This window comes from Sapajus apella, unplaced genomic scaffold (genome assembly GCF_009761245.1).
Source record: "Sapajus apella isolate SASKATOON/1434 unplaced genomic scaffold, GSC_monkey_1.0 scaffold6, whole genome shotgun sequence".
Lineage (NCBI taxonomy): Eukaryota > Metazoa > Chordata > Mammalia > Primates > Cebidae > Sapajus > Sapajus apella.
The window spans coordinates 59,672,171-59,697,225 of NW_022436946.1; the positions used below are offsets into that span (position 1 = coordinate 59,672,171).

Below are 25,055 nucleotides of genomic sequence, written 5' to 3' on the forward strand. Positions count from 1 at the left end.
ATAAACTCATTATACCATTGAGATAAGACATTGAAGACAAACTGAGTGTGGCCAATTCAAAGAGAATTTAAGATTTATCACTGTTGAAGAACACTTGAAATGCCTCTAAATCTTACAATCCATATACAAAAAAAAATTTGATAGAGGCTTTACCAAATTTAACAATAATCCTAAAAATATACATGGCATTACTTGTAATGGATTATAGCTAAATAATGAAGCTAAAAGAAACTTTTCTAAATGATCAATAATAAAAACTAATTTAATCAATTATGCTAGACTAAATTATCTCTCAAAAACTACATTACAAAGCCAATGTCATAAGAAGAGGTGATCAAAAATTATGAAGTCAAAAAATAGAGGAGAAATGGTATATTTTTCTGAATTTTGTGATATTTACAATATTTACCAACTTCTTAAGATTTTTAAATGACTATTTTCTCTTCTTTTTTATCTGTAGCAATAACTGTTAGTTTCCTTCCCTGATTCCCTTCAGCAAGCCAGTGCACCCATCTCCCAGCTGCTGCAGGTGTTCACTACCAAGGACCCACACCTGTACCCTTCTGCAGCCGACTGACTGCCCAGGCCTGGGAGATTCACCTTGCCTGGGAGGTTGGACTACCTCAATGACTGATCAATGGCAAAGCATACAAGCTTTTGATTCACAGCATGGTAATTCACGCTCCAGAGCTCCCATGAAATTAGCCTGAGACTAGATCTCTTCTGAAACCACCCCTTTGCCTAATTACCCCTGCCCTATCCTGCATCTCTCTCTCCCTTACAATTTCCTGAGAGCCCACCTATAAATCACTGGCACAAGACTCTCCATCTCAGGCTCTGCTTTTAAGGAATCCCACCTGAGAGAGTAGCTAATTTTGTATTTGTAATTTCGTGTTCTTTTTCTTATATAGATGCCTCCAAATTCTAGAAGCTTCAAGTTGCCCCAGTTGTGGATCATTTCTGGTCCTACTTATCGGTATCACTGCACAGGGGAAACTGAGCTAGAACACGGAATCCATTCTTCAACTAGTTTGAGGAATAGGCTTGGGTTGCTAACTATTCTGGCAACACTATGATTATCCTACCTGGCTTTTGTCACCACCAAAGACAGACTGACCTGAAGGGATAGGATAAAAGATGGATTTGCTAAAATTAGATTTAGCAGCATTTATTCTAAAACCCAAATATCATGTAATTTAATAAGAATTGTATTTCCCTCCCATATAAAATATGTCTGGTGTTAGTCCAGGGCAACTTCACGGCCATCAGGGACCAAGTAGCCACACTTCTGCTCTGCTATCCCCAGTTTGTAACTTCCTTCTTTCAAGGTTGCTTCATAAGTCCAAGATAACTGCTGGCATTCCAGCTATCATGTCCACATTTCAGGCAGTAGGAAGAAGAGAAGGACAAAGAGTGTACCCTCTCAGCTGAATAAAAGCCCCTTAAGGGGCCATTCCGGATATCTCTTATTATATTTCCCTTTACATGTCTTTGGCCAGAATGTGGTCATATTCATCTCTACATGTAAGGGAGGATGAGAAATGTGGCAGGCATGAAGGAGGCAGAGGTTGCAGTCAGCCGAGATCATGCCACTGAACTCCAGCCTGGGCAACAGCAACAGAGTGACACACCGTCATTTCAAAAAAAAAAAGAGAGAGCATTTCATAAGTACTGATGTGAACTTCCTTCAGAAGAGCATACAATGTCTGGTTGTTTCTGTTTGTATTAATTTAGCAGTCATTTATGGTCATTGCTGGGACCCATGACTTCATTAAGGGTTGCAAAATTACGACATTATATTTCTGTCATCCCCTCTTTATTTTATTGACTGGAATACTTTTAGAAAACTGAAACAAAACTTCCTTCATCAACCATTTGGGTTACCCCAAGGAATAAATTTATCCAGGAAAGTTAGGATGCAAAAGTGACCAATTAGGGTTTTTTTTTTAGTATAATTATGAACTTGTACACCTAAAAAATTTGATGTGTTTTAATTCATTGCAGTTATTGTTCTTATTGCTGCTCAAATCGTCTTATCTTTAGCCAGGATTGTCTTTGGAATCCTTTTCACATTACCCCAGAAGCTTTTGATAACTTCTTTCTTTCTGATATGACAAGATATTTTAGGCTCATCCTGTATATTTTTTGCCTCAAACATGGAATCAGCCACACTTCCAAAAAGTCATTGCTTATTTTAAGAGGAAATTATATTTAGGGAGTATGGCCTGGGCCCTAAGGGGTGCCAAATGGTACTGGGCTGGTCATTTGTTTCTAAGCCTTTTCAGTGGACAATGCTAACAATGATTTTTTATTTGTTTGTTTTTTGAGTCTCGCTCTGTCGCCCAGGCTGGAGTGCAGTGGCATGACCTTGGTTCACTGCAACCTCCACCACCTAGCAATTCTCTGCCTCAGCCTCCCAGGTAGCTGGGATTACAGGCATGCCCACCACCACTAATTTTTGTAGTTTTAGTAGAGATGGGGTTTCACCATCTTGACCAGAGTGGTCTTGAACTCCTGACCTCATGATCCACCTGCCTTGGCCTCCCAAAATGCTGGGATTACAGGCATGAGCCACCGAGCCCAGCCATTTTTTTTTTAGACAGGTCTTGCTATGTCGCTCAGCCAAGAGTGCTGTGATACAATCATGGCACACTGCAGTCTTCGCAGGCTAAAGTGATCCTCCCACCCTAGCCTCCCCAGTAGCTAGGACTACAGATGTGTGTCACTACACCTGGCTAATGTTTTAATTTTTTGTAGAGACATGGGTCTCACTTTGTTGCCCTGGTTGGTTTCCAACTTCTAGGTTCAAGCCATCCTCCTGCCTTGGCCTCCCAAAGTGCTGATATTACAAGCATGAGCCACCACACCCAGCCAAAAAATACCCTTTTTTTTTTTTTTTGAGACATTGTCTCCCTCTGTCACCCAGGTTGGAGTGCAGAGGCATGATCTTGGCTCACTGTAACTCAAGTAGTGGGAATTATAGGTGCTAAGGTTCTGGCCACCATGCCTGACTAATTTTTGTATTTTTAGTAGAGACAGGGTTTTGCCATGTTGGCCTGGGTGGTCTCAAACTCCTGACTTCAAGTGATCTGCCTGCCTGGGCCTCCCAAAGTGCTGGATTACAGGCATGAGCCACCATGCCCAGCTGAGAAATACTTTTAAAAGAGAAAATATATCACATACAAGAGCTTTTCAAGTGATCTGCTTGTACTAGTCTCTACTGTTCCCTCCAATTCATCCTCTACATTTTTGTCAGAATATCCTTATTAAACACAAATCTTAATCTCGTGCTTAAAAAATCTTGATGGGGCCAAGTAGAGTGACTCAAGTCTGTAATCCCAGTACTTTCGAAGGCTGAGGCAGAAGGATCACTTGAGGCCAGGAGTTTGAGACCAGCCTGGAAACATAGCAAGACCTACCTCTACAAAAAATTAAAAAATTAGCTGCGCATGGTACCAGCAACTTGGTAGGGTGAGGTGGGAGGACTGCTTGAGCTCAACATCATTTTAGGAAATATATAGGGAAAGTGACAGACTTTCGCTAAGCTGACTTTTCTGAAAAAGTTAGCTTGATCCCTCCTAGTTACATTATTATCATACAACTGACCTTTTTTAAAACATGATTTCTTATGACTATAGCAAAAGGGATCAAATTCATAAGAGGATACAATCATAGTTTCTCCAACTGATTTTGTGGAATGATGTCTTATAAACCAAAGTACATAGGTAATAGAAAAATGTTTACAATGTATTGTATACAAATCCCCACATCACTCTTCATCTTTGTCATGGTGTGTTTTAAGAAAGGATAGACCAGGCAGCTGTCACTAGAGGAAAGTTAGCACCATCTGTTGGAGAGTGACTTCACAACAAAAAATGATGTTCTCTGTTGACCTCATTAATCCCAACACTGTTTCTTCAAGGTACTTTTTATTTTTATTTATTTATTTATTTTTTTTTTGAGACGGAGTTTCGCTCTTGTTACCCAGGCTGGAGTGCAATGGTGCGATCTCGGCTCACCGCAACCTCCGCCTCCTGGGTTCAGGCAATTCTCCTGCCTCAGCAGCCTCCTGAGTAGCTGGGATTACAGGCACGCACCACCATGCCCAGCTAATTTTTTGTATTTTTAGTAGAGACGGGGTTTCACCATGTTGACCAGGATGGTCTCGATCTCTTGACCTTGTGATCCACCCGCCTCGGCCTCCCAAAGTGCTGGGATTACAGGCGTGAGCCACTGCGCCCGGCCACCAAGGTACTTTTTAATTACACAAATTTCAAGACACTAATACCTACCCAAATACAATTTTTCAATTAGTGCTAGTTATCCACTATGACAGTAAAAAACAAAACTAGTTAATTAATCTGATTAAGATATTAATCAGATTTATTATTTAATATAGTTAAAATATTAATTAGTCTTTTATTATTTGACTCCTTGATTAGACCTGATAATTAGCCCATTCTGAGCCATTTAAGAAATGGAAGAAAAGCTACTTATTCAACCACATACAGATTGCTTTAGAATAACAAATATTGGATGTATTGCTCAACATTGTAAACCTGTCTTGACTCCTTGAGTATCCATGATAATTAGAAAGAAATAGCAATAGCCCTGAATTGTGAACTTTACTAATAACCCAGAAACAGTAACTTTCTACATTCAAACTCTTCTCCCACGAATCTACTGATGATATTAAGAGGTTTGTGCTTCTCCTGTACCATTCAGAATAGATGCTCCTGAGAGACAAAAAGGATGGAAGAGATAGCCAGCTCACCTAACCTGCACAGTGTGCAGGTAGGTAGAGATAAGAGGAAAGTCCTAAGTGTTCAGTAAGTTATTGTGATATCAGCAATTTCCCCACAGACATGTCTCAGGAGTAAACACCCAAATATTATAAATAAATTCATATGTGGCTCTATTTTAAATACAACATAGACTACTAATTTTAAAGACATAAAATTGAAAAAAAGATTCTGAATTTTTCTTGCAATACTCTTTATGAAACTGTGATTTCAATGAAAAAGTTTGAAATTTATTGACTTTTGAAAAGTCAGATAATGATATCTAAATGAGAAATGATACAAATTTTCCTAAAATATTTTCAAATCAAAGTCTCTCTTAGAAGAAAAATTAAGAAGCATTAAGCTGCTCCTCATAATTCTTAAAATGTATTAAATAAAAAGTAATGGAAGTAACAGTTACTTCGAAGAACAATATATTAAACTCTGGTGTAAAAATGAGGCTTTAGTTATTGAACAGTCGTCATATTTGCCAATTGTATACTCTTGGGGAATCCTCTGGCACTTTAGGAAGAACATTAACTCTCCTAAGTCTGTAGGGTACTATTTGGTGCCTTAAAGCAATGATTCAATAAAGCAATACTTTTGTGAATCGGCACCTAAGTTCTAGGACATGGGGTAAATACGAATATGTTTGTGAGTCCAGGGACAGGAAGGGTGTTTACTCTTGACCTCAGCCATTCCCTTACCTCTTCAAATACCCTAACCCACCAAAGGGAAGACAAGATACAGCTTCATCAGTTACTCATCTCAACTGGTTTAAGGACCAAGGCAAAACACTGGCCAAGTCGACCGTAACATTCCTTGGTTGGCCATGCCAGACAATGTTCTCTCAGGCCTTCCAACCAGAAAGCAGCTTACTTACACTTTACACTAGCTGCCTCAAATCATGTCTAGAAAAAAGAACATATGTTTTTATGTAATATAAATAATTATGGCTCCACAACTTATTTTATATCAGTTCCAGCCACCTTTTAAGTTCAAGTTACTAAGGGAAACTCCTTACATGGTGGAAGACCGTTTCCTCAAGTACTTACATCAAAAGGAACAGAAAAAAACACTTCCCATCCATACATGCAGGCTAAGTATTTTTGGATACTCCTACAAAGCTGTTTTCAAACTGTAAACAGCTTTGTGGGTTTTTTCTATATTCATAAAAAGCATTTTAAAAATAATCTGATAATACTAAAAGAAGAAAGCAAGTATCAGAGTATAATACCTATACTTGGAAAATTATATTTATACATGAACATACAGATAAACTTATTATATAGAGACAGGATCTTGCTCTATCACTCAGGCTGAAATGCAGTGTAAAGGCAGAAACATAGCTCACTGCAGCCTCCAACTCCTGGGCTCAAGCAATCCTCCTGTCTCAGCCACCTGAGGAGCTAGGACTATAGGCATGTGCCACCATGCTTGGCTAATGTTTTTTAAAAATTTTCTGTAGAGATGGGGAGACTCTCTTCTCTTATGTTGCCCAGCTAGTCACAAGCTTCTAGCTTTAAGCAATCGTCCCAACTTTGCCTCCCAAAGTACCAGGATACAGGCATGAGTCACCACGCCTCGCCAATATGTTTTTGACTAAATAGGTTCATTGTGGCTGGGCGTGGTGGCTCACACCTGTAATCCAAGCACTTTGGAGGCCAAGGCGGGCAGATCACCTGAGTTCGGGAGTTCAAGACCATCCTGACCAACATGGTAAAACCTTGTCTTTTAAAAAATAAAAATAAAAATAAAAATAAATAAATAAATAAAAAGAAAAAAATGAAAAAAAGAATAGCTTCATCATTTACATGTCTCAGTTGATTTTTCCCCAATAAACAATATGCCAGGGATGAGTAATTGTGACTACCCACAAGGTCAAGTTTCTTTTCTTTGCAAAAATTGAGTAGGTTGAATAGTGGCCCCCAAAAATACATGTCCAAGTCCTATCTCCAGGTATCTATCCTTATCTGGAAAAAGAGTCTTTGCAGGTGTAAGTGAGGATTTCAAGATGAGATCGTCTGAATTAACAAAGTAGGCCCTAAATTCAATGACAAATGTTCTTATAAGAGATAGAACAGAGGATACGGTAGGTGGCTGATATCATTTGGCTCTGTCACCACCCAAATTTCATCTTGAACTGAGCTCCCATAATTCCCACCTGTTGTGGGAGGGACTCAGGGGGAGATAACTGAATCATGGGGAGATAATTGAATCATTGGGGCAGTTCCCCCATACTGTTCTCCTGGTAGTGAATAAGTCTTACGAGATCTGATATTTTTATAAGGGGAAACGCTTTAGGAAAAAAAAAAGGGGGGAACCCCTTTCGCTTGGCCGTCATTCTCTTGTCTGCCACCATGTAAGATGTGCCTTTTGCCTTACGCCATGATCGTGAGGCCTCCCCAGTTTCAGGTATGTCTTTATCAGCAGTATGAAAATGGACAAACACAATGGCTCACACCTGTAATCTCAACTTTGGAGGCCAACACAGGAGGATCACTTGAGCCTAGGATTTTGAAATCAGCCGGGGCAATAGAGACTCCATCATTAAAACAAAAAGGGAGAGAAAGAAAGAAAGAAAGAGAGGAGGCCATGTGAAGACAGAGGTGGAGACTGGATTTACGTATCCACAGCCAAAAAATGCATGGGGCCACCAGAGACTGGAAGAAGCGGAGTATTCCCCTTAAGTGCCTTCGGAAAGACTATGGCCCTGCAAAGACACCTGGATTTCAGACTTCTGGCCTCTGAACTACAAAAGAATAAACTAAGCCACAAAATTTTTGGTGCTTTGTTACGGCAACCCTAGCAAACGAACACATAGTGAGCACTCTAAGTTTTTGTATTATGAACCCAGCCTGCTCTCCAGCCCCATTTTCCAGCTCTTCTCCAGCTTTATGCTCCTGTTTTGCCTCGTTTACTATATTGCCCAAAGCCTTTGCATGTGCTGTTCCACTGCACTAATTACTCTTCTCCATTCTTTACCCATCTCTTCAAGACTTGTTCAGGGAATGTAAGTGAGCCCTGCTCACCACCCGACAATGCCCCTTATCAGCAGCATATAGTTCTTTTCATAGCCCTGTATCATAGTTTGTATCTTTACCAGTGTGATTGTTAGAATCTGCCTCCCTACCAAATTCTACTCTGCAGGGGAATAGGCACGGTTCCTCCGCTCCCCACCATTGTATTCCCAGTCTAGCCCTGTACCTGCTGTGCCAGAGCAATCCCTTCTAAATGAATGAAAAGCCACCTTTCCAGTGGAGCTGCAGACCCAGGAACCTCCACAGCCTCTGGAAGGGCTGTGAGCTAGGAAGGGTGACCACGACATGTATTCTTCAAAGCCTATCACTTCTGAAAGCGAAAAGGTGCACTCTTCACACTTAGGAGTTACCAAGTTACAGTTCTAGCCCTGAGTAACAGGCCATGCCTGCTGGCCACGGGAACAAAGCAAAGACAAGAATCTAACTAGAAGGGGAGGGGCTACATTATGAGGGAATGGGGAGAGGGTAATTTAAATTTGCTTACCTGTCCCTGCATTTTAACTCGCGTCTTCTATATTGCTGCTCATTCGTTGGTCCCCCTCTATAGAATGTAAGCTCTGAGGGGCGGGGCTTGGCCTGTTTGTTCATTGCTATATCCCACGTTAAGTGCCTGGTGCATAGTAGCCGCTCAATAAACATCTGAATGAATGTACTCACAGCTTAGTGTTATGCTCCAAGGGAATAAAGGATGAAGAATCATAAAACTTAAAAATCCAACAGGCCAGGCATGGTGGCTCACACCTGTAATCCCAGCACTTTGGACGGCCCAGCCAGAAGCTTGAGCCCAGGAGTTCAAGACCCACTGGGCAACACAGTGAAACCCCCATCTCTATTAAAAAACAAATCCGAACAAAACCGAGACTTCACAGTTGGAAAGCGGAAGGCTCAAGACCAGAGGGATAGGAGGCCTACCCAATTGCCAAGGTCGTGGGCCGAGGACGATGCGCTGAGGGAAGAGGCGGCTGGGCGCGGACCTGGTTGAACACGGCTCTCACCGACCCCACCTCCGCCCAGCCGCAGCCCCACCACCACCTCTGGGTCCCCAGGCCCCCTCTGGCCTCCGCCCTCCTGACACACCCTGATCCCCGCAGCCCCCTCCCCTAATTCCGTCGTACTCCAGGAACCCCCATCCGCAGATCCCATATGGCCTCGGAAACCCGGCGCCCCTGTACTCGGGATTCCCGCGGCCCCCGGGCCCTCGCCGGCCCCGACCCCGCCCCCGGGCAGTGCGTCCAGGCTCGCGCCGTGCAGCGCCCCCTCCGCGCCGGCCTCTGCGGCTGCGCGCTAGCGGGGCTGAGGCCGAGGGGAGGGGGTCGCGCCGGGGGCCGGCGGAGCTCCTGTGGCGGCAGCGGTGGTAGCGGGAGAGGGAGCGAGCCCAGCGGCCGCGGGCAGACCCGGAGGGAACGGAGGAAGCGGTCATGTCTCGCTACACGAGGCCCCCCAACACCTCCCTGTTCATCAGGAACGTCGCGGACGCCACCAGGTGAACGGCCGCGGCTGCAGGTTGGGGGCGCGGAGGAGGGGTAGGGTAACGGCCGCGCCGCGGAGCCCGGCCGAGGCCCGGCGGGGCTGCATGGAGCCTCCCCGCGGGCCCTGGCTGCGCCGCCGGCGGAGGCACCTCCCCGGGGGAGGTGTGAGCCTTCGGGCCACTCCGCGGCCTGGGCGGGACTCGCGCGTCCGCCCTCCCGGCCGGGGTTCAGCCCAGGCGCCGCGCAACACAACGTCCCGGGGCCTCGCCGCTTTCCCCGCCTCGGCACCTCAGCTGGCGGGCGGTGGGGCAAGGGGCACCCCTCTTCGGGGCCCGGGTCGCTCCCCGCCTCGAGCCGGGAGGGTTTGCGCTCCAACGAGTGCCCGCGTTTCAGCCCCTTTGTCACCGTGCCGCGATAAAACCGCGCGTCCAACCCTTGTAGGAGAAGAGGAATTGGGGCTGGTGAGAACGTACTGTACCATAATGCGTACTCGGGCCTTACAGTTTCTTTCCCCCAGTTCTGATCTACTTACAAACGGTGCTGCTTACATTTTATTCACATAATTTTATTCTGCATACAAAAGATAACTTCAGCGAATGAGATCAATGCGTTTTTCTTTCAAGTTGAGTCCAGTATTAATACCCCTTTTAACGGCTTGGGTGGACTCACCTGGTTGATCCTGATGCTCAGTCCCTGCTGCCCCACCCCGTCCTCCTTTGAGATGTCTGTCCACAGAGTGTCTCAACACAGATTTTAGGGAATGACTTCTTCATATAGCACTTGCTTCCTTAATGGAGCTGGAGGGATTGGGGGCGGGGGCGGGGGCAGGGAACGGTGTTAATAGACATTTTCATTTCGCTATGCTTATTTCATTTACTTGCCCCTAACCTTTCTACCTATGCAATATTGTTTTATTGTACATAAGGGAGAGCAGAAGCTACGAGTTTTTTGTTTTTTTGTTTTTTTTTCCATGCTGTTCTCAGCAAACAATATAAGAAGCTAAGAGTTTTAATGACTTACCTGGGGCCAGACAGGTGCAGATATAAGGAGCTCTTGACTCCATAGTCATCTGGAGTATCATAATTTACCTTTGAGGAGTAAATAAACGTTAAGTATTTTTTTATTATTTATGTTTTTGAGACAGATTCTCACTCTGTCGCCCAGACTGGAGTGCAATGGCCCAGTCTCGGTTCGCTGCACCTCCACCTCTTGGGTTCAAGCGATTCTCCTGCTTCACCTCCCTAGTGATGGGAGTACAGGCATGTGTCCCCTCACATCTGGCAAATTTTTGTATTTTTAGTAAAGATGATGTTTCGCCATGTTGGCTAGGCTTTCCTGACCTTAACTTATCCACCCGCCTCAGCCTCCCAAAGTGCTAAGATTACAGGCGTAAGGCACCGCGCTCCGCCAAGTATTTTTTATTTGATCACCCCAAGTACATATATCACAACTGTATGCTGTGATTAATATATCTTAGTTAACATCTAAAAGATGCCTTGTTTACATTTCTTCTCTCAGCCTGTTTATCAATATATTACATAGAAAACGAGCAAAATTCATAATTTGGGCAGAATAAAAAAAAATCTTGCAGTTGAACAGTTTGAAAACGGAGTAAGTATCAAGCCTCTTCAGGGTGTATGCAGAAAAATCAGAGGTTTCCAATTCTAATGGCCACAGGAATTGAAGCTGCCAGCTTATAAGGCACAGTAGGATGGTGTGGACTGTAGCAAATAGAAAAGGAAATGTGACATCTAAAAGCAGCATCTGCCTCTAAACTCCATCTGACAGCTGCTATGTGACATTTGGACTTCTTGTTGACATTATCTTTCTAGTTTTCAAGAGAAGTCAGAAATCTGGATTTTGTATGTATAAACTCAGTCTTTAGATGTTAGCATTTAGTAAGTTTAAGCCTATGAAAATCCCATTTGTAGAATTAAAAGCTGTAAAATATAAGGCCGGGTGCGGTGGCTCATGCCTGTAATCCCCGCACTTTGGGAGGCTGAGGCAGGGGGATCACTTCAGGCCAGGAGTTTTAGACTGGCCTGGCCTACATGATGAAACCCCATCTCTACTTAAATACAAAAATTATCCAGGAATGGTGGCTCGAGCCTGTAATTCCAGCTGCTTGGGAGGCTGAGGCACAAGAATCGCTTGAATCCCGGAGGTGGAGGTTGGCAGTGAGCTGAGATCAGGCCACTGCACTCCAACCTGGGCAGTAGAGTGAGACTTTGTCTCAAAAATAAAAATAAAGAAAGTTGTAAAATATAGCCTGGTGTGTGACACACCTGTAGTCGTGTTTACTGGGGAAGCTGAGGTGGGAGGATCACTTGAGCTGGGGAGGTCAAGGTTACAGTGACCTATGATTACACCACTGGACTCCAGCTTGGGTGACAGAGAGACCTTGTCTCTAAACCAATAAAAGCTGTGGCCGGGCGTGATGGCTCATGCCTGTAATCTCAGCACTTTGGGAGGCTTAGGTGGGCAGATCACAAGATCAGGAGTTTGAGACCAGCCTGGCCAATATGGTGAAACTCTGTCTCTACTAAAAATACAAAAATCAGCTGGGCATGGTGGTACATGCCTGTAGTCCCAGCTACTTGGGAGGCTGAGGCAGGAGAACTGCTTGAACCTGGGAGGTGAAAGCTGCAGTGAGCTGAGACCGTGCCACAGCACCCCAGCCTGGGTGACAAAGTCAGACTCCATCTCAAAAAAAAAAAAAAAGACAAAAAAAGAAATTGGGTCTTTCCGTGTCTCCCAAACTGGAGTGCAGTAGCATGATCATATCTTACTGCAGTCTCAAACTCCTGGGCTCAAGTGATCCTTCTGCCTCAGCCTCCTGAGTAGCTGGGATTATAGCCACTATGTCCAGCTGATTTTTATTTTATTTTTTGTAGAGATGGGGGTGTAATTATGTTGCTTAGGCTGGTCTTGAACTCCTGGGCTCAAGCAGTCCTTCCACGTTGGCCTCCCAGACTGCTGGTATTACAGGTGTCAGCCACTATGCCTGGGCAACAGTGGGAATTCTAACACATGTTTTTGGACGTGTAAGTTGGTTGGGCCACTTTAGAAGAACATGAAGTGAAGCTGAGGTAGGCATACTCTCCAGCCCACCAATAATTCTTTGCTGGTGATACTGAAGCAGGAGAATAGGGTCTGGAGGCAGGGAACTTAAGATTGATTCATGCTGACTTCCTATAACTGAATCAAAAGGAAAACTCCACCTCTCTACACCCGAGTAATAAAAGGATCAGAGGCTACTCCCTTTACACTGCATTGCAGATGAAAAATGGAAACTACCTCTGACTGGTCGCCTCCTGCAACCAATCAGACTGGTCCCAGGTCACCTCTTCATGTGTAACTTTGAACCTTCACTTCAGCCTCTGATTGCTTGCCTGTCAAGTCTTCATTTACATAGAGTGTAACCAAGTGACCAATGGGAAACCTTAGAGGGCATTTAAACCCAAGAAAATTCTGTAACCAGTACACTTGAACCACTTGCTTGAGTCTGCTCCCACTCTGTGGAGTAACCTTTCATTTCAGTAAATCTGTGCTTTCATTGTTTCATTTTTTTCATTGCTTTGTGCGTTTTGGTCCAATTCTTTTTTTTTTTTTTTTGAGACGGAGTTTTGCTCTTGTTTCCCAGGCTGGAGTGCAATGGTGCGATCTCGGCTCACCGCAACCTCCGCCTCCTGGGTTCAGGCAATTCTCCTGCCTCAGCCTCCTGAGTAGCTGGGATTACAGGCACGCGCCACCAGGCCCAGCTGATTTTTTGTATTTTTTTTTTTAGTAGAGATGGGGTTTCACCATGTTGACCAGGATGGTCTCGATCTCTTGACTTCGTGATCCACCCGCCTTGGCCTCCCAAAGTGCTGGGATTACAGGCGTGAGCCACGGCGCCCGGCCCCAATTCTTTGTTTAAAATGCCAAGAACCTGGAGGACTCATAGTCAAGACCCTCCATTGGTAACAGAAGGATATAATATCTAATTTCTTTAAAAATACTGAAAATTATGGCAAATATGGCAAATACTGAGATGTTTGGTAGATACATGGGTATTTATTATTCTCTGTGCTTTTTTTGAATGTTGAAGTAGATCATACCAAAAGTGCAAAAATAAGTGAAAACAAAACAACAGCTAACAGGTGAGGGAGTGGAGACAATGAATGGGAATTGGTTCTTTTGAAAAGATCTGTTCCATCCGACTCCCATCACCCTTGGCTTCCAGGACTCCAAACCTCTGTGACACACAGTGCTCCAGCTTCCTCCTTTATATGATCTATGATCCCTTTCCTCTTAGCCACTACATTTGGTTGATGGGATTGGTTGTCTAAGAAGACCTTCATTTGAATCCTAGCTCTGCTACTGGCTGTGTAGATCTCTGGGCAAGGTAACTTCTCTCACTCTCAGCGTCCTTTACTCTTAAATGGTAACAATAATGTGTTCTTTACTCATTGATAGGCAAATGTATGTTGAGTACCTACTGTGTGCCCGCAGATACATTAGGTACAGAGATATGTTGGTGAAGACACCTGCTTTAGCAGTGATTCTCAACCTTCAGTCTCAGAATTGCCTGTGAAATCCTGAAAAATTTAAACATAATTTAGACCTCACAATGGAAAACACTAATTAGGTCCAGAGTTAATGCATCAGATTGGGGTGCCTCTGTCTGTAACATCCCCTCACAGATGATTACAATACTCAGGAGAGGTTGAGACTCTTTATGCCAGTCTATGATCTGTGGGAAAAGGAATTGTATATTCCTTGTTTCTCACCATGTTCCTAGAAACTTGCACATAGTAAGTGCTCAATAAGTATTTGCTGAATTCCGAATAAGTGAAAGAAAAAAGACATTGTCACTGTCTTCAAAAACTAATAGTAAAAACAAACATGTTATATGAGTGTTACATTAAATAAAGTATGTCATAATATTGACTGCGCTACTGGCATATAGTAAATGCTTCGTCAATATTGTTTAATCTGGCCGGGCGCGGTGGCTCAAGCCTGTATGTAATACCAGCACTTTGGGAGACCGAGGCGGGTGGATCACTAGGTCAAGAGATCGAGACCATCCTGGTCAACATGGTGAAACCACGTCTCTACTAAAAATACAAAAAATTAGCTGGGCATGGTGGTGCATGCCTGTAATCCCAGCTACTCAGGACGCTGAGGCAGGAGAATTGCCTGAACCCAGGAGGCGGAGGTTGCGGTGAGCCGAGATCGTGCCATTGCACTCCAGCCTGGGTAACATGAGTGAAACTCCGTCTCAAAAAAAAAAAAAAAAAATTAGTTCAATCATATGTGTAATAATTTCTAAATTCCCATCTGTAGCCTTAATCACTGGCTTCTAGTCTTGAGACTTAATTATTATAATTATTAATTATATTAATATGCATTAATATAATGCATGTAATAATTTTCAGTTGCTTACAGAACTCTTATCATTCTTATCAATGTTCTACCATCACCTCAAATTCTGCATTTCTAAACCTGGAAGTTGTTTTTTTTTTGCCTCTTTTCTCCCTCCTTGATCTAGCCTAGCTCTCTTTTCTAATTTTTGTATCTGACACCATCTAATTTTGTAACTGACACTAACAAGCTAGAAGCTTATTAGTCATCTTTGAATCTTTATTTCTCCTGAGCCACATTTTGTGATCATAGTGTGATGCTGAATCCCTATGATAACACCATGAAGTAGTAGGGTGTAGTGGTTAAGAAGATGGACTAGGCTAGGCATAGTGGCTCACGGCTCTAATCCCAGCACTTTGGGAGGCCAAGGTGGGTGGATCATGAGATCAGGAGATTGAGACCATCCTGGCCAACATGGTGAAACCTTCTCTCTACTAAAATGTGAAAAAATTAGCTGGGTATGTGGTTAATTTTTATGGTGGCACTTGCCTGTATTCCCAGCTACTAAGGAGGCTGAGGCAGGCGAATTGCTTGAACCTGGGAGGCCAAAGTTACAGTGAGCTGAGATCGCACCACTGCACTCCAGCAAAGCGACAGAGCAAGTCTCTGTTTCAGAAAAAAAAAGAAGAAAGAAGATGGACTAGTGTGAGACTGAAAATTTGATTTCTGGCTCTGTCACTTGCTAGCTCAGCAACCTTAGAAGGGTTAAAATGTCAATATCATCTGTAATCTGTTTGTGTCACCTGTAAATAACCTGTAATCTGTCTGTATCACCTGTAATCTGTTTATATCACCTGTAGATAACTACAGGGATCTTGTAAGAATTAAATGGTTGTAAGGTGAACAGTGGCTAATATATAAATGCACTGTAACTGTTAGCTATTACTGCTAAATATTTTGTCTCTTCAGTTAAATTGTAGCCTCATGAAGATTAATATGCTATTTAATTTTTTAAATATCCCTTTTGAAGTACCTAATCACACTAGAAGGCATATAGCAGGCTCAAAATACTTGTCCAATTGGGGAATACAGTAGTTACTTTGTTTTATGTTTAATATTAGAACAGTCATTTTCTTTAAAGCCTGAGAAATAATTTTAGGGCTTCTTTAGAATATAATTCTTACAATCTGAAAACAAGATTAACATAAACATGAAATTATAGTGAGGCACTTATGGAATTATGATGCTAAAAAAAAAAAAAAGAAAAATTATAGTGAGGCAAAATGAATGTGTTCTTAGTGAAACAATTACTTACTTGGTCTTATAATAACTTTCAGAGGTAGATATGCTCGGTCAGTGTTTCTGGAAATTAAGCCTAACAACCACCTGGAGTGCTTGTAAAGATACAGATTTCCAGCCTCTAATCCAGACTACCTGAATCAGAACCTCCAAGAGAGGTCTGAAAATCTGGGGGGTTTTTGGGGGGGGTTGTTTTTTTTTTAAGACAGGTTCTCACTCTGTCACCTAGGCTGGGGTGCAGTGGTGTGATCTTGGCTCACTGCAGCCTCAACCTCCCTGCGCTCAGGTGATTCTCCCACTTCAGCCTCCCACGTAGCTGGGATTATAAGCACACGCTACCAAGTCTGGCTAATTCTTGCATTTTTTGTAGAGAAGGGGTTTCACCATGTTGCCCAGGCTGGAGTTCAGGAGTACAAGTGATCCACATACCTTGGTTCCCCAAAGTGCTGGGATTATAGGTGTGAGCCACCATGCCTGGCCTGAGAATGTTTTTTTTCTTTCTTTTTTCCCTTCCTTTCAAAACCTTGCATGATTCTTACAAAAAACAATTTTAGATAATGCTGGTCTAGATGATGTTCTTTCTTTTGAAGGTTTCAAGGGGATTTCTGTAGGCAAAATATTTTAATCCAGCTATTCATATTTCTTTGCCTTATTTCTAAAACACTTCAGGCCTGAGGACTTGCGCCGTGAGTTTGGTCGATATGGCCCTATAGTAGACGTTTACATTCCACTTGACTTCTACACGCGCCGCCCAAGAGGATTTGCTTATGTTCAATATCCTTTATTTTATTGCGTGCATGTGAATATACTGCATATGTGTGTTTATACATATATGTATTCAGTAGCATATGATATTAATATTGCCTAATTAAATGTGTTTATTTCTTTATCTCAGAAGATCTAAAGCAGTCCACAGTAGCTGGCAAGCGCCCCCCAGTTTGAACCAACCTGTTAGCTAGAATCCAAGCATAAATCCAGCAGGCGAGACAAAAGGCACCTAAAGTTCAAGCATCAAGGAGTAAAGAGGGAGGGTGGACACAGATATAAAGACCTGGAAGAGGGGAAGTCTTTATCAAGCAAAAGACAAAGCCAACACCAGGTTGAGACTTCGGCTTTCCTACATTTACTCAGAGTTCCAGAGTCAAAGCCAAGTCTGATTTTGTTGGTTCTGCGTCTCTTATAAAGTCCACCTTGCAAGCCTTAAAGAGTAAAGGTCAAGGTTCAAGATCAAGTGACATTGAGGTAATTGCCAAAGTCTCGTTTTATATTGCATTTCTTGAGCTTTTTCTGTTTATTTTTTAATTAAACCAGTAAAAATCTTCTAAAAAAAGTTATTTACTCTTATATAGCTAATTTCCATTATAGCTAGGTTTAATATTATATAATTTATATACATAAGGAAGTTTACTGGGATTTACAAACCAATATATGTAATTCCAGATATGTACAGATTGCTTTTATGTTTCTTTTATATCTATATCCCAAGTAGTAAAAAGAGAAATGTTTGGGCAGGCACAATGCTCATGCCTGTAATCCCAGCACTTTGGGAGGCTGAGGCAGGTGGATCACCTCAAATCAAGAGTTCCGAGACCAGCCTGACCAACATGGTGAAACCCCGTCTCTACCAAAAATACAAAAATTAGCCGGGTGTGGTGACGTGTGCCTGTAATCCCAACTACTCCAGAGGCTAAGGCGGGAGAATCTCTTGAACCCCAGAGACGGAGGTTGCAATGAAATGAGATCACATTATTGCACTCCAGCCTGGGTGACAAGAGTGAAACTCCGTCTCAAAAAAATGAAAAATAAATGTTTAAAATGGTAGGTTCAAAGGTAGATATCATTTTTAAAGGACTGAATCAGTTTTTGTTTTAACTCGCTTGTATATGTCTGGTTTTGTTTGTAAGTAATCTTTCTTAAATGTCAAATTTAAAAGTCTTTTAATGAAAGAGTAATTTTAATTTCAGAATAAAGCCTTCTGCATGCTGATATTCAGTGAAAAACCTGATGGATCCTTTATCTGAAAGAAGGGAGTGAGTCCTAAACAGTTTATAATTTTATAATGCTAGCCAATTTTGGACTTTTTTTTTCTTGTAGTTCAAATTATACATGCATACTGCAGCTACACTATTATAGACATTAAAGGTATAGTTACACGTTTGCTTTTGTTCTTTTTATTTTTAGACTCACTCTTCTGAATCATAATGGGTCATTTGTTTTCATGAGAAAAAGTGAAAGCTTTTTTCTGATTATTCATATTATATTGAAGATGTGAGCTTATAACTTGAACTTTATTTTCCTATTAATTTCATTTCACATGTAAATAATACTTTTAAAATATGTTTACTTGATATCTCATGTTCAAAGTGTCCTTAACAGCTAGTCATATTTGAAGATGTTCGAGATGCTGAAGATGCTCTTTATAACCTCAATAGAAAGTGGGTATGTGGCCGTCAAATTGAAATACAGTTTGCACAAGGTGATCGCAAAAGTAAGTGTGACTGAATGTTAGATTTTATTTATTCAGCAGAATGAGTTTTAGTGATGACTGATTTTTTTAATGTAAAATTCTTTCAGAAAATGATTACTAGTTGAGTGGCTGTTACTGTGGTATTCAGGTAACGAATTATAAGTCTTGTTCTTGATGTTCCAGCACCAGGCCAAATGAAATCAAAAGAACGTCATCCTTGTTCTCCAAGTGATCACAGGAGATCAAGAAGCCCCAGCCAAAGAAGAACTCGAAGTAGAAGTTCTTCATGGGGAAGAAATAGGAGGCGGTCAGACAGCCTTAAAGAGTGAGTACAAAATACAGGGACTGAAAACTTTATTTTCTACTTTTTCTGGAAAACATATATATATATTATTTTTGACAGGGTCTCACTGTTTCCGAGGCCGGAGTGCAGTGGCGCACGATCTGTAGCCTTGATCTCTCAGGCTCAAGCAATCCTCCCACCTCAGCCTCTCAAGTAGCAGATACTACAGGTGTGCACCACCACACCAGGCTAATTTTTTTTATTATTTTGTAGAGATGGAGAGGGGGCGTCCTGCTGTGTTGCCCAGGCTGGTCTTAAATTCCTGGACTCAAGTGATTTTCCCATCTCAGCTTCCCAAAGCACTAGGATTACAGGTGTGAGTCATTGCACCCAGCCTGGAAAATATTTTAAAGTTTTTATAAACAGTCCACTTGAGTCATTTTGTTTAATGTACAAAAATAATCAATTTCTGTTAAAAGATAGTGCTCTTCTCTATCATATATTGTTATTTGACTTGGGTTTATTGGATTCATTCTTATGTTAAAGTTACAGACTTAAATTTTTTATATGAGAAGATGATACATAGTGAACAAAAAACAAAAAGTAAGAAAATACATACTCAGCTGGGCGTAGTGGCTCACACCTGTAATCCCAGCACTTTGGGAGCCCAAACCAGACGGATCACAGGTCAGGAGTTCGAGACCAGCCTGACCAACATGGTGAAACCCCATTTCTACTAAAAATACAAATATTAGCCAGGCATGGTGGCACACACCTGTAATCCCAACTACTCAGGAGGCTGAGGTGGGAGAATCACTTGAACTGGGGAGGCACAGTTGCAGTGAACTGAGATCACACCACTGTACCACTCCAGCTTAGGCGACAGAGCAAGACTCCATCTCAAAAAAAAAAAAAAAAAAAAAAATTATTGTACTACTTGTTGGGTAAAAGAAAAATTTTAAAAAAATGTGATACATTTTAGATAAATAAAATTTTCCTAAATGCGCCCAACAATTTGGAATCTTCAACTTTAAAAATGTTTAAATGCATAAGAAATATAATAAAATGACCAGGTGCAGTAAGCTCAGCACTTTGGGAGGCTGAGATGGGAGCATCACTTGATGCCAGGAGTTCAAGACTAGCCTGGGGCAACAGAGAGAGACCCCCATCTCTGCAAAAAAAAAAAAAAAAAAACCAAGAAAAAAAGACATATAATAAAATCCCTTATGAAAGGTGGTTGACTAAAGTTAATGTAAATCAATTTACTTGTGAAAGGTAAGTTATTATCAAGAGTAAGTTCCAAGTATGGCAGTATTGAAGAAGACATATTAAATAGTAATTTGGGGGGAGGGGGAAAGATATTTCCAAATTATTTATTTTGCTAGCCAGGAGTTTATTTCTATTAGAATAATAAGTGAATCACAACAGAAATTATATGGACTGGGCGTGGTGGCTCACACCTGTAATCCTAGCACTTTGGGAGGCAGAGGTGGGTGGATTATTTGAGGTCAGGAGTTCAAGACCATCCTGGCCAATATGGTGAAACCTTGTGTCTACTAAAAATACGGGCCAGGTGCAGTGGTTCACGCCTATAATCCCAGCAATTCGGAAGGCCAAGGCAAGCAGATCACCTGAGTTCAGGAGTTTGAGACTAGCTGGGCCAACATGGTGAAACCCGTGTCCATCAAAAATACAAAAATTAGCTGGGTGTGGTGGCACATGCCTGAAACCCTAGCTACTCAGGAGGCTGAAGCAAGAGAATTTTTTGAACCCAGGAGGCAGAGGTTGCAGTGAGCCAAGACAGTGCCACTGCACTCCAGCCAGGGTGACAAAACGAGACTCCATCTCAAAAAAAAAAAAAAAAAAAAAAAAAAATCCAGGTGTGGTGGCATGCACCTGTAGTCCCAGCTACTCAGGCGGCTGAGGCAGGAGAATCACTTGAACCCAAGAGGCAGAGGTTGCAGTGAGCCAAGATCATGCCACTGCATGACAGCCTGAGTGACAAAGAAAGACCCCGCCTCAAAAAAAAAAAAAAAAAAAAGAATTTAAATTGATTGTTTCTAAATTTATTACAACTTTAGTGAACCAGTTTTTTTCTCCTGCTTAAGTAAGGTGGATATTCACATCATTTTCTGCCTTCTAGTGGAAGTATAACACTTGACTATCTCAAATCATGGAGTATCAGGGATAGAAGGATCACATCTTTCAGGACAATGCTATTCTGCTTTGTACTTGTTATGAGACCATTGCTTAACCTCCCTGACCCCAGTTTTTCTCATTTTAAAAATTGTATTATGGCCAGGAGCATTGGCTCACATCTGTGATCCCAGCATTCTGGGAGGCCAGGGTGAGATCACTTGAGTCCAGGAAGTCAAGAGACCAGTCTGGGCAACATAGTGAGACCCCCTATGTCTTAAAAAAAAAAAAAAAAAAATTAGCCAGGTGTGGCGGCACATGCCTGTTCCAGCTACTGGGAGGGAAGAAGAGGGTGAGCTGAGGTGGGAGGACTGCTTGAGCCCAGTAGGTTAAGGCTGCAGTCCACCACACTCCAACCTGGGCAATGAAGTGAGACCCTGTCTCAAATAAATAATAAAAATAAAAATTGTATTGCAAAGAATGAAATCTGACCTAGCTCTCCAAGTATTCATAAGGATCAGATTATCAGTGGGTGGGTATGTGAGCATATGTGTATATTTATATGTGTTGTATATGTTTTTATGTATGTATATGGATCAGAATATATAAGCCAACATATACTTTAAATGTATGCAGTATATGTGGCATTACCTTGGACTTAAAAGAGGTCTTTTATTTTTTCTTCAGTGGATATGGCAGAAAACTAGTTTGTTGCTGCACTAGGCTATGAATTTCTAGAGACAAGGACTTTTGTCTAACTCATGTTTATATCTCTGGCACTTAGCAGTAGTTGCTAGCTTATATTAAGTATTCCAGGCTGGGCATGGTAGCTCACATCTGTAATCCCAGCAGTTTGAGAGGCTGGAGCAGGTAGATCACTTGAGGCTAGGAGTTCAAGACCAGACTGGCCAACATGGTGAAATCCCATCTCTACTAAAAGTACAAAAATTAGCTGGGCATGGTGGTACATGCCTGTAGTTCCAGCTACTTAGAAAGCTGAGGCACAAGAATTGCTTGAACCTGGTGGAGGTTGCAGTGAGCCAAGATTGTGCCACTGCATTTCAACCTAGGCAACAGAGTAAGACTCTGTCTCAAAATAAATAAATTAATTAAATTAAAATTTTAAAAGGTATTCCATAAATCTTTTTTAACTTTATATCAAGAAATGTGTATGTTAGAACTCTAAATGTTCCTATGTTAGGATTTTTTTTCAAGAGTATTTTCTTCATTTTGTTTCCTACAATTGTCCACAAAATGAAATTTAATAATTTCTAAACGACTATGAATTTATTCCAGAACATATTCGATATCAATATATTTTCAGCAGAAATATATAATAAAAAATTCAAGCCGGGCACGGTGGCTCACGCCTATAATCGCAGCACATTGGGAGGCTGAGGCGGGTGGATCACAAGGTCAAGAGATTGAGACCTTCCTGGTCAACATGGTGAAACCCCGTCTCTACTAAAAATACAAAAATTAGCTGGGCATGGTGGCGCGCGCCTGTAGTCCCAGCTACTCGGGAGGCTGAGGCAGGAGAATTGCTTGAACCCAGGAGGCGGAGGTTGCGGTGAGCCGAGATCACGCCATTGCACTCCAGCCTGAACAAGAGGGAAACTCCATCTCAAAAAAAAAAAAAAAAAAAAAATTCAAGAGAAGCCAGGTGCAGTGGCTCATGCCTGTAATCCCAGCACTTTCGGAGGCTGAGGCAGGTGGATCAGTTGAGGTCAGAGAAGCCTTCCTAACATGGTGAAACCTCATCTCTACTAAAAATACAAAAATTAGCCAGGCATGGTGGCACATGCCTGTAATCCCAGCTACTTGGGAGGCTGAGACAGGAGAATTGCTTAAACCTGGGAGGATGAGGTTGCAGTGAGCCAAGCTTGCACCATTGCACTCCAGGCTGAGTGACGAAGCGAGACTCTGTCTCAAAAAAACAAACAAAACCAAAAACTAAAGAGGCTCTGCATGATGTTATTCTCCAAAGAAAGCTTTTTAAATTTCTTCTTCTAGTTCAGTGTTACTATATAGTATCATTTTTCTTCAGTCTAAAGAATATTTAGTATTTCTTTTTTTTCTCTTTCACCTCACCAGGAAGTACCAGGGCAGTGAATATTTAGTATTTCTTATAATACGCATCTGCTTATAGTGAATTATCTCAGCTTTTGTTTGAAAACATCTTTATTTAATATTCATTTATGAAAAATATTTTTGCTGTATATAGAATTCTATATTGGCAGTAACTTTTTTTTTCCTCTTTAAAAATGTCATTCTGTTGTTTTTCTGATATCCATAGTCTGTTGTCAGTCTTATTATTGCTCCCTTGAAGATAATTTGTCTTTCATTCTTTGGCAAGGTTTTCAGATTTTTTTTTTTTTTTTTTTGAGACAGAGTCTCACTCTGTTGCCCAGGCTGGAGTGCAGTGGCACAATGTCTGCTAACTGCAACCTCCACCTCCTGGATTGGACCAATTCTCCTGCCTAAGCCTCCTGAGTAGCTGGGATTACAGGCACACACCACCACACCCAGCTAATTTTGTATTTTTAGCAGAGGTGGAGTTTCTCCATGTTGGCCAGGCTGGTCTTGAACTCCTGACCTCAGGTGATTGCCTGCCTCGGCCTCCCAAAGTGCTGAAATTACAGGCATGAGCCACTGTGCCCAGCTGGTTTTCAGATTTTTTCTTTGACATTGGTTTTCAGCAGTTTCACTGTGATGTGCCTAGTACTGTTTTCTTTGTCTATGTGGGGTTTATTGAGCTTTTTGAAGTTGTGAGTTAATGCTTTTTGTTAGTTTTGTAAAATTCAAGGCCATTATCTCTTCAAATATTGCTGCTGCCTTATTCAGTCTTTCTTCTTGCCTGTATGACTATATACTACATATCTGATGTGTTCTTTTATGGATTTCTTAAAATTCCTTTTCTCGCATTGTCTTTCAATAGGATGCTTTTCTAATGATCTTTTAGTTCACTATTTCTTTCTTTTTTTTTTTTTTTTTTTTAGTTCGAGGTTTTCTCTTGTTGCCCAGGCTAGAGTGCAATGGCATGATCTTGGCTCACTGCAACCTCCACCTCCCAAGTTCAAGCGATTCTCCTGCCTCAGCCTCCCAGGTAGCTGGGATTACAGTCATGTGCCACCACGCCTGGCTAATTTTTGTATTTTTAATAGATATGGGGTTTTACCATCTTAGGCTGGTCTTGAACTCCTGACCTCAGGTGATCTACTTGCCTTGGCCTCCCAAAGTGTTATGATTACAGGTATGAGCCACTTAGCCTAGTTCACTATTTCTTTTGCTATATCCAGATTCCTGCTAAGACCATCTGATGACTTTTTAATTTCAGATATCATATATTTTTAGTTTTAAATGTCTGTTTCTTTTTATAGCTTCTAGTTTTCCACTGAAACTATCTTTTTATCTGTTTTGTCTTTTCCTCTTATTTTCTTGAATATATTACTCATAGTAATTTTTCCATTCCTGTTTGATCATGCCAATATCCAAATCACTTTGGGAATGGTTCTTTTGTCTTTTGTTTGCCTTAGTTTTTAGTCATTCTTGCCTGTTTTTTTAACATACCTTATAATTTTTTAAAATAGCATGTTAGACATTATGGGCAAAAAATTATAGTGGTGCTACATTGACGTTATTCTCCAAAGACAGTTGTTTTCTTCTAGGAGGCAGAGTGCTGGCAGATCACTTTGATCTTGTTAAGGCTTGGTTTTAGGCATTGTTAAAGCTGCTCTGCTTTGGCTTTGAACTTTAAATAATTGGTTTTTTTTTTTTTTTTTTAAATTTTGGGATGGAGTCTCGCCTGTCGCCCATTCCTAGGGCATGATGGTCCTTACCTTTAGAATGTAGCCCATCTGGGTTGTTGCCTAATGTTCCTCACTGGCCTTTTGGGAGTTTGAACTCTAATCTCTCTCCCCAGCACTGTGTGTCTGATAAAAATTTCTGCTCAGTTCTTGAATTTCTGAATTCCATTTTTTTGCTGGCCCCTTGGAATCTCTTCCCATACACACACAACTTGGAAGATGGCAAGTAATTTAAGGAAAATTTGTAGACAGATTTTAGAGGTACTTTTTGGTCTGTAATTCACTCATCTCTAGAGTTTTTGCCTCTCAAGCCTTACCCATTTTGGCAGTCCTGAATTCTAACTTTTCTCTCTTCGGCTTAATCAAATAGCCATTTTCTGGTTGGGCTCAACTCCTCCATGGTGTCATTTGGCAGTGGTCTTAGTAA

The 25,055-nt window shown here is 41.7% G+C and overlaps 1 protein-coding gene and 1 long non-coding RNA gene across 2 annotated transcripts in view; one reads left to right on the forward strand and one right to left on the reverse strand.

Moving 5' to 3' along the window:
* Positions 1–12,941, reverse strand: LOC116549599. The gene is made up of 2 exons (XR_004267956.1): positions 12,912–12,941; positions 1–2,329 (listed from the first exon to the last, which is right to left on the reverse strand). It is a non-coding gene; the product is annotated as an uncharacterized LOC116549599 (long non-coding RNA).
* The window catches only part of SRSF12 (serine and arginine rich splicing factor 12), a 20,400-nt gene continuing 3,913 nt past the window's right edge, over positions 8,569–25,055 (forward strand). The window contains exons 1-4 of the mRNA XM_032275276.1: positions 8,569–9,305; positions 16,606–16,710; positions 18,321–18,424; positions 18,587–18,728. Coding sequence (XP_032131167.1) covers positions 9,241–9,305; positions 16,606–16,710; positions 18,321–18,424; positions 18,587–18,728 — 416 coding nt within the window. The 5' untranslated portion in view covers positions 8,569–9,240. The remainder of the gene's footprint in view (positions 9,306–16,605; positions 16,711–18,320; positions 18,425–18,586; positions 18,729–25,055) is intronic.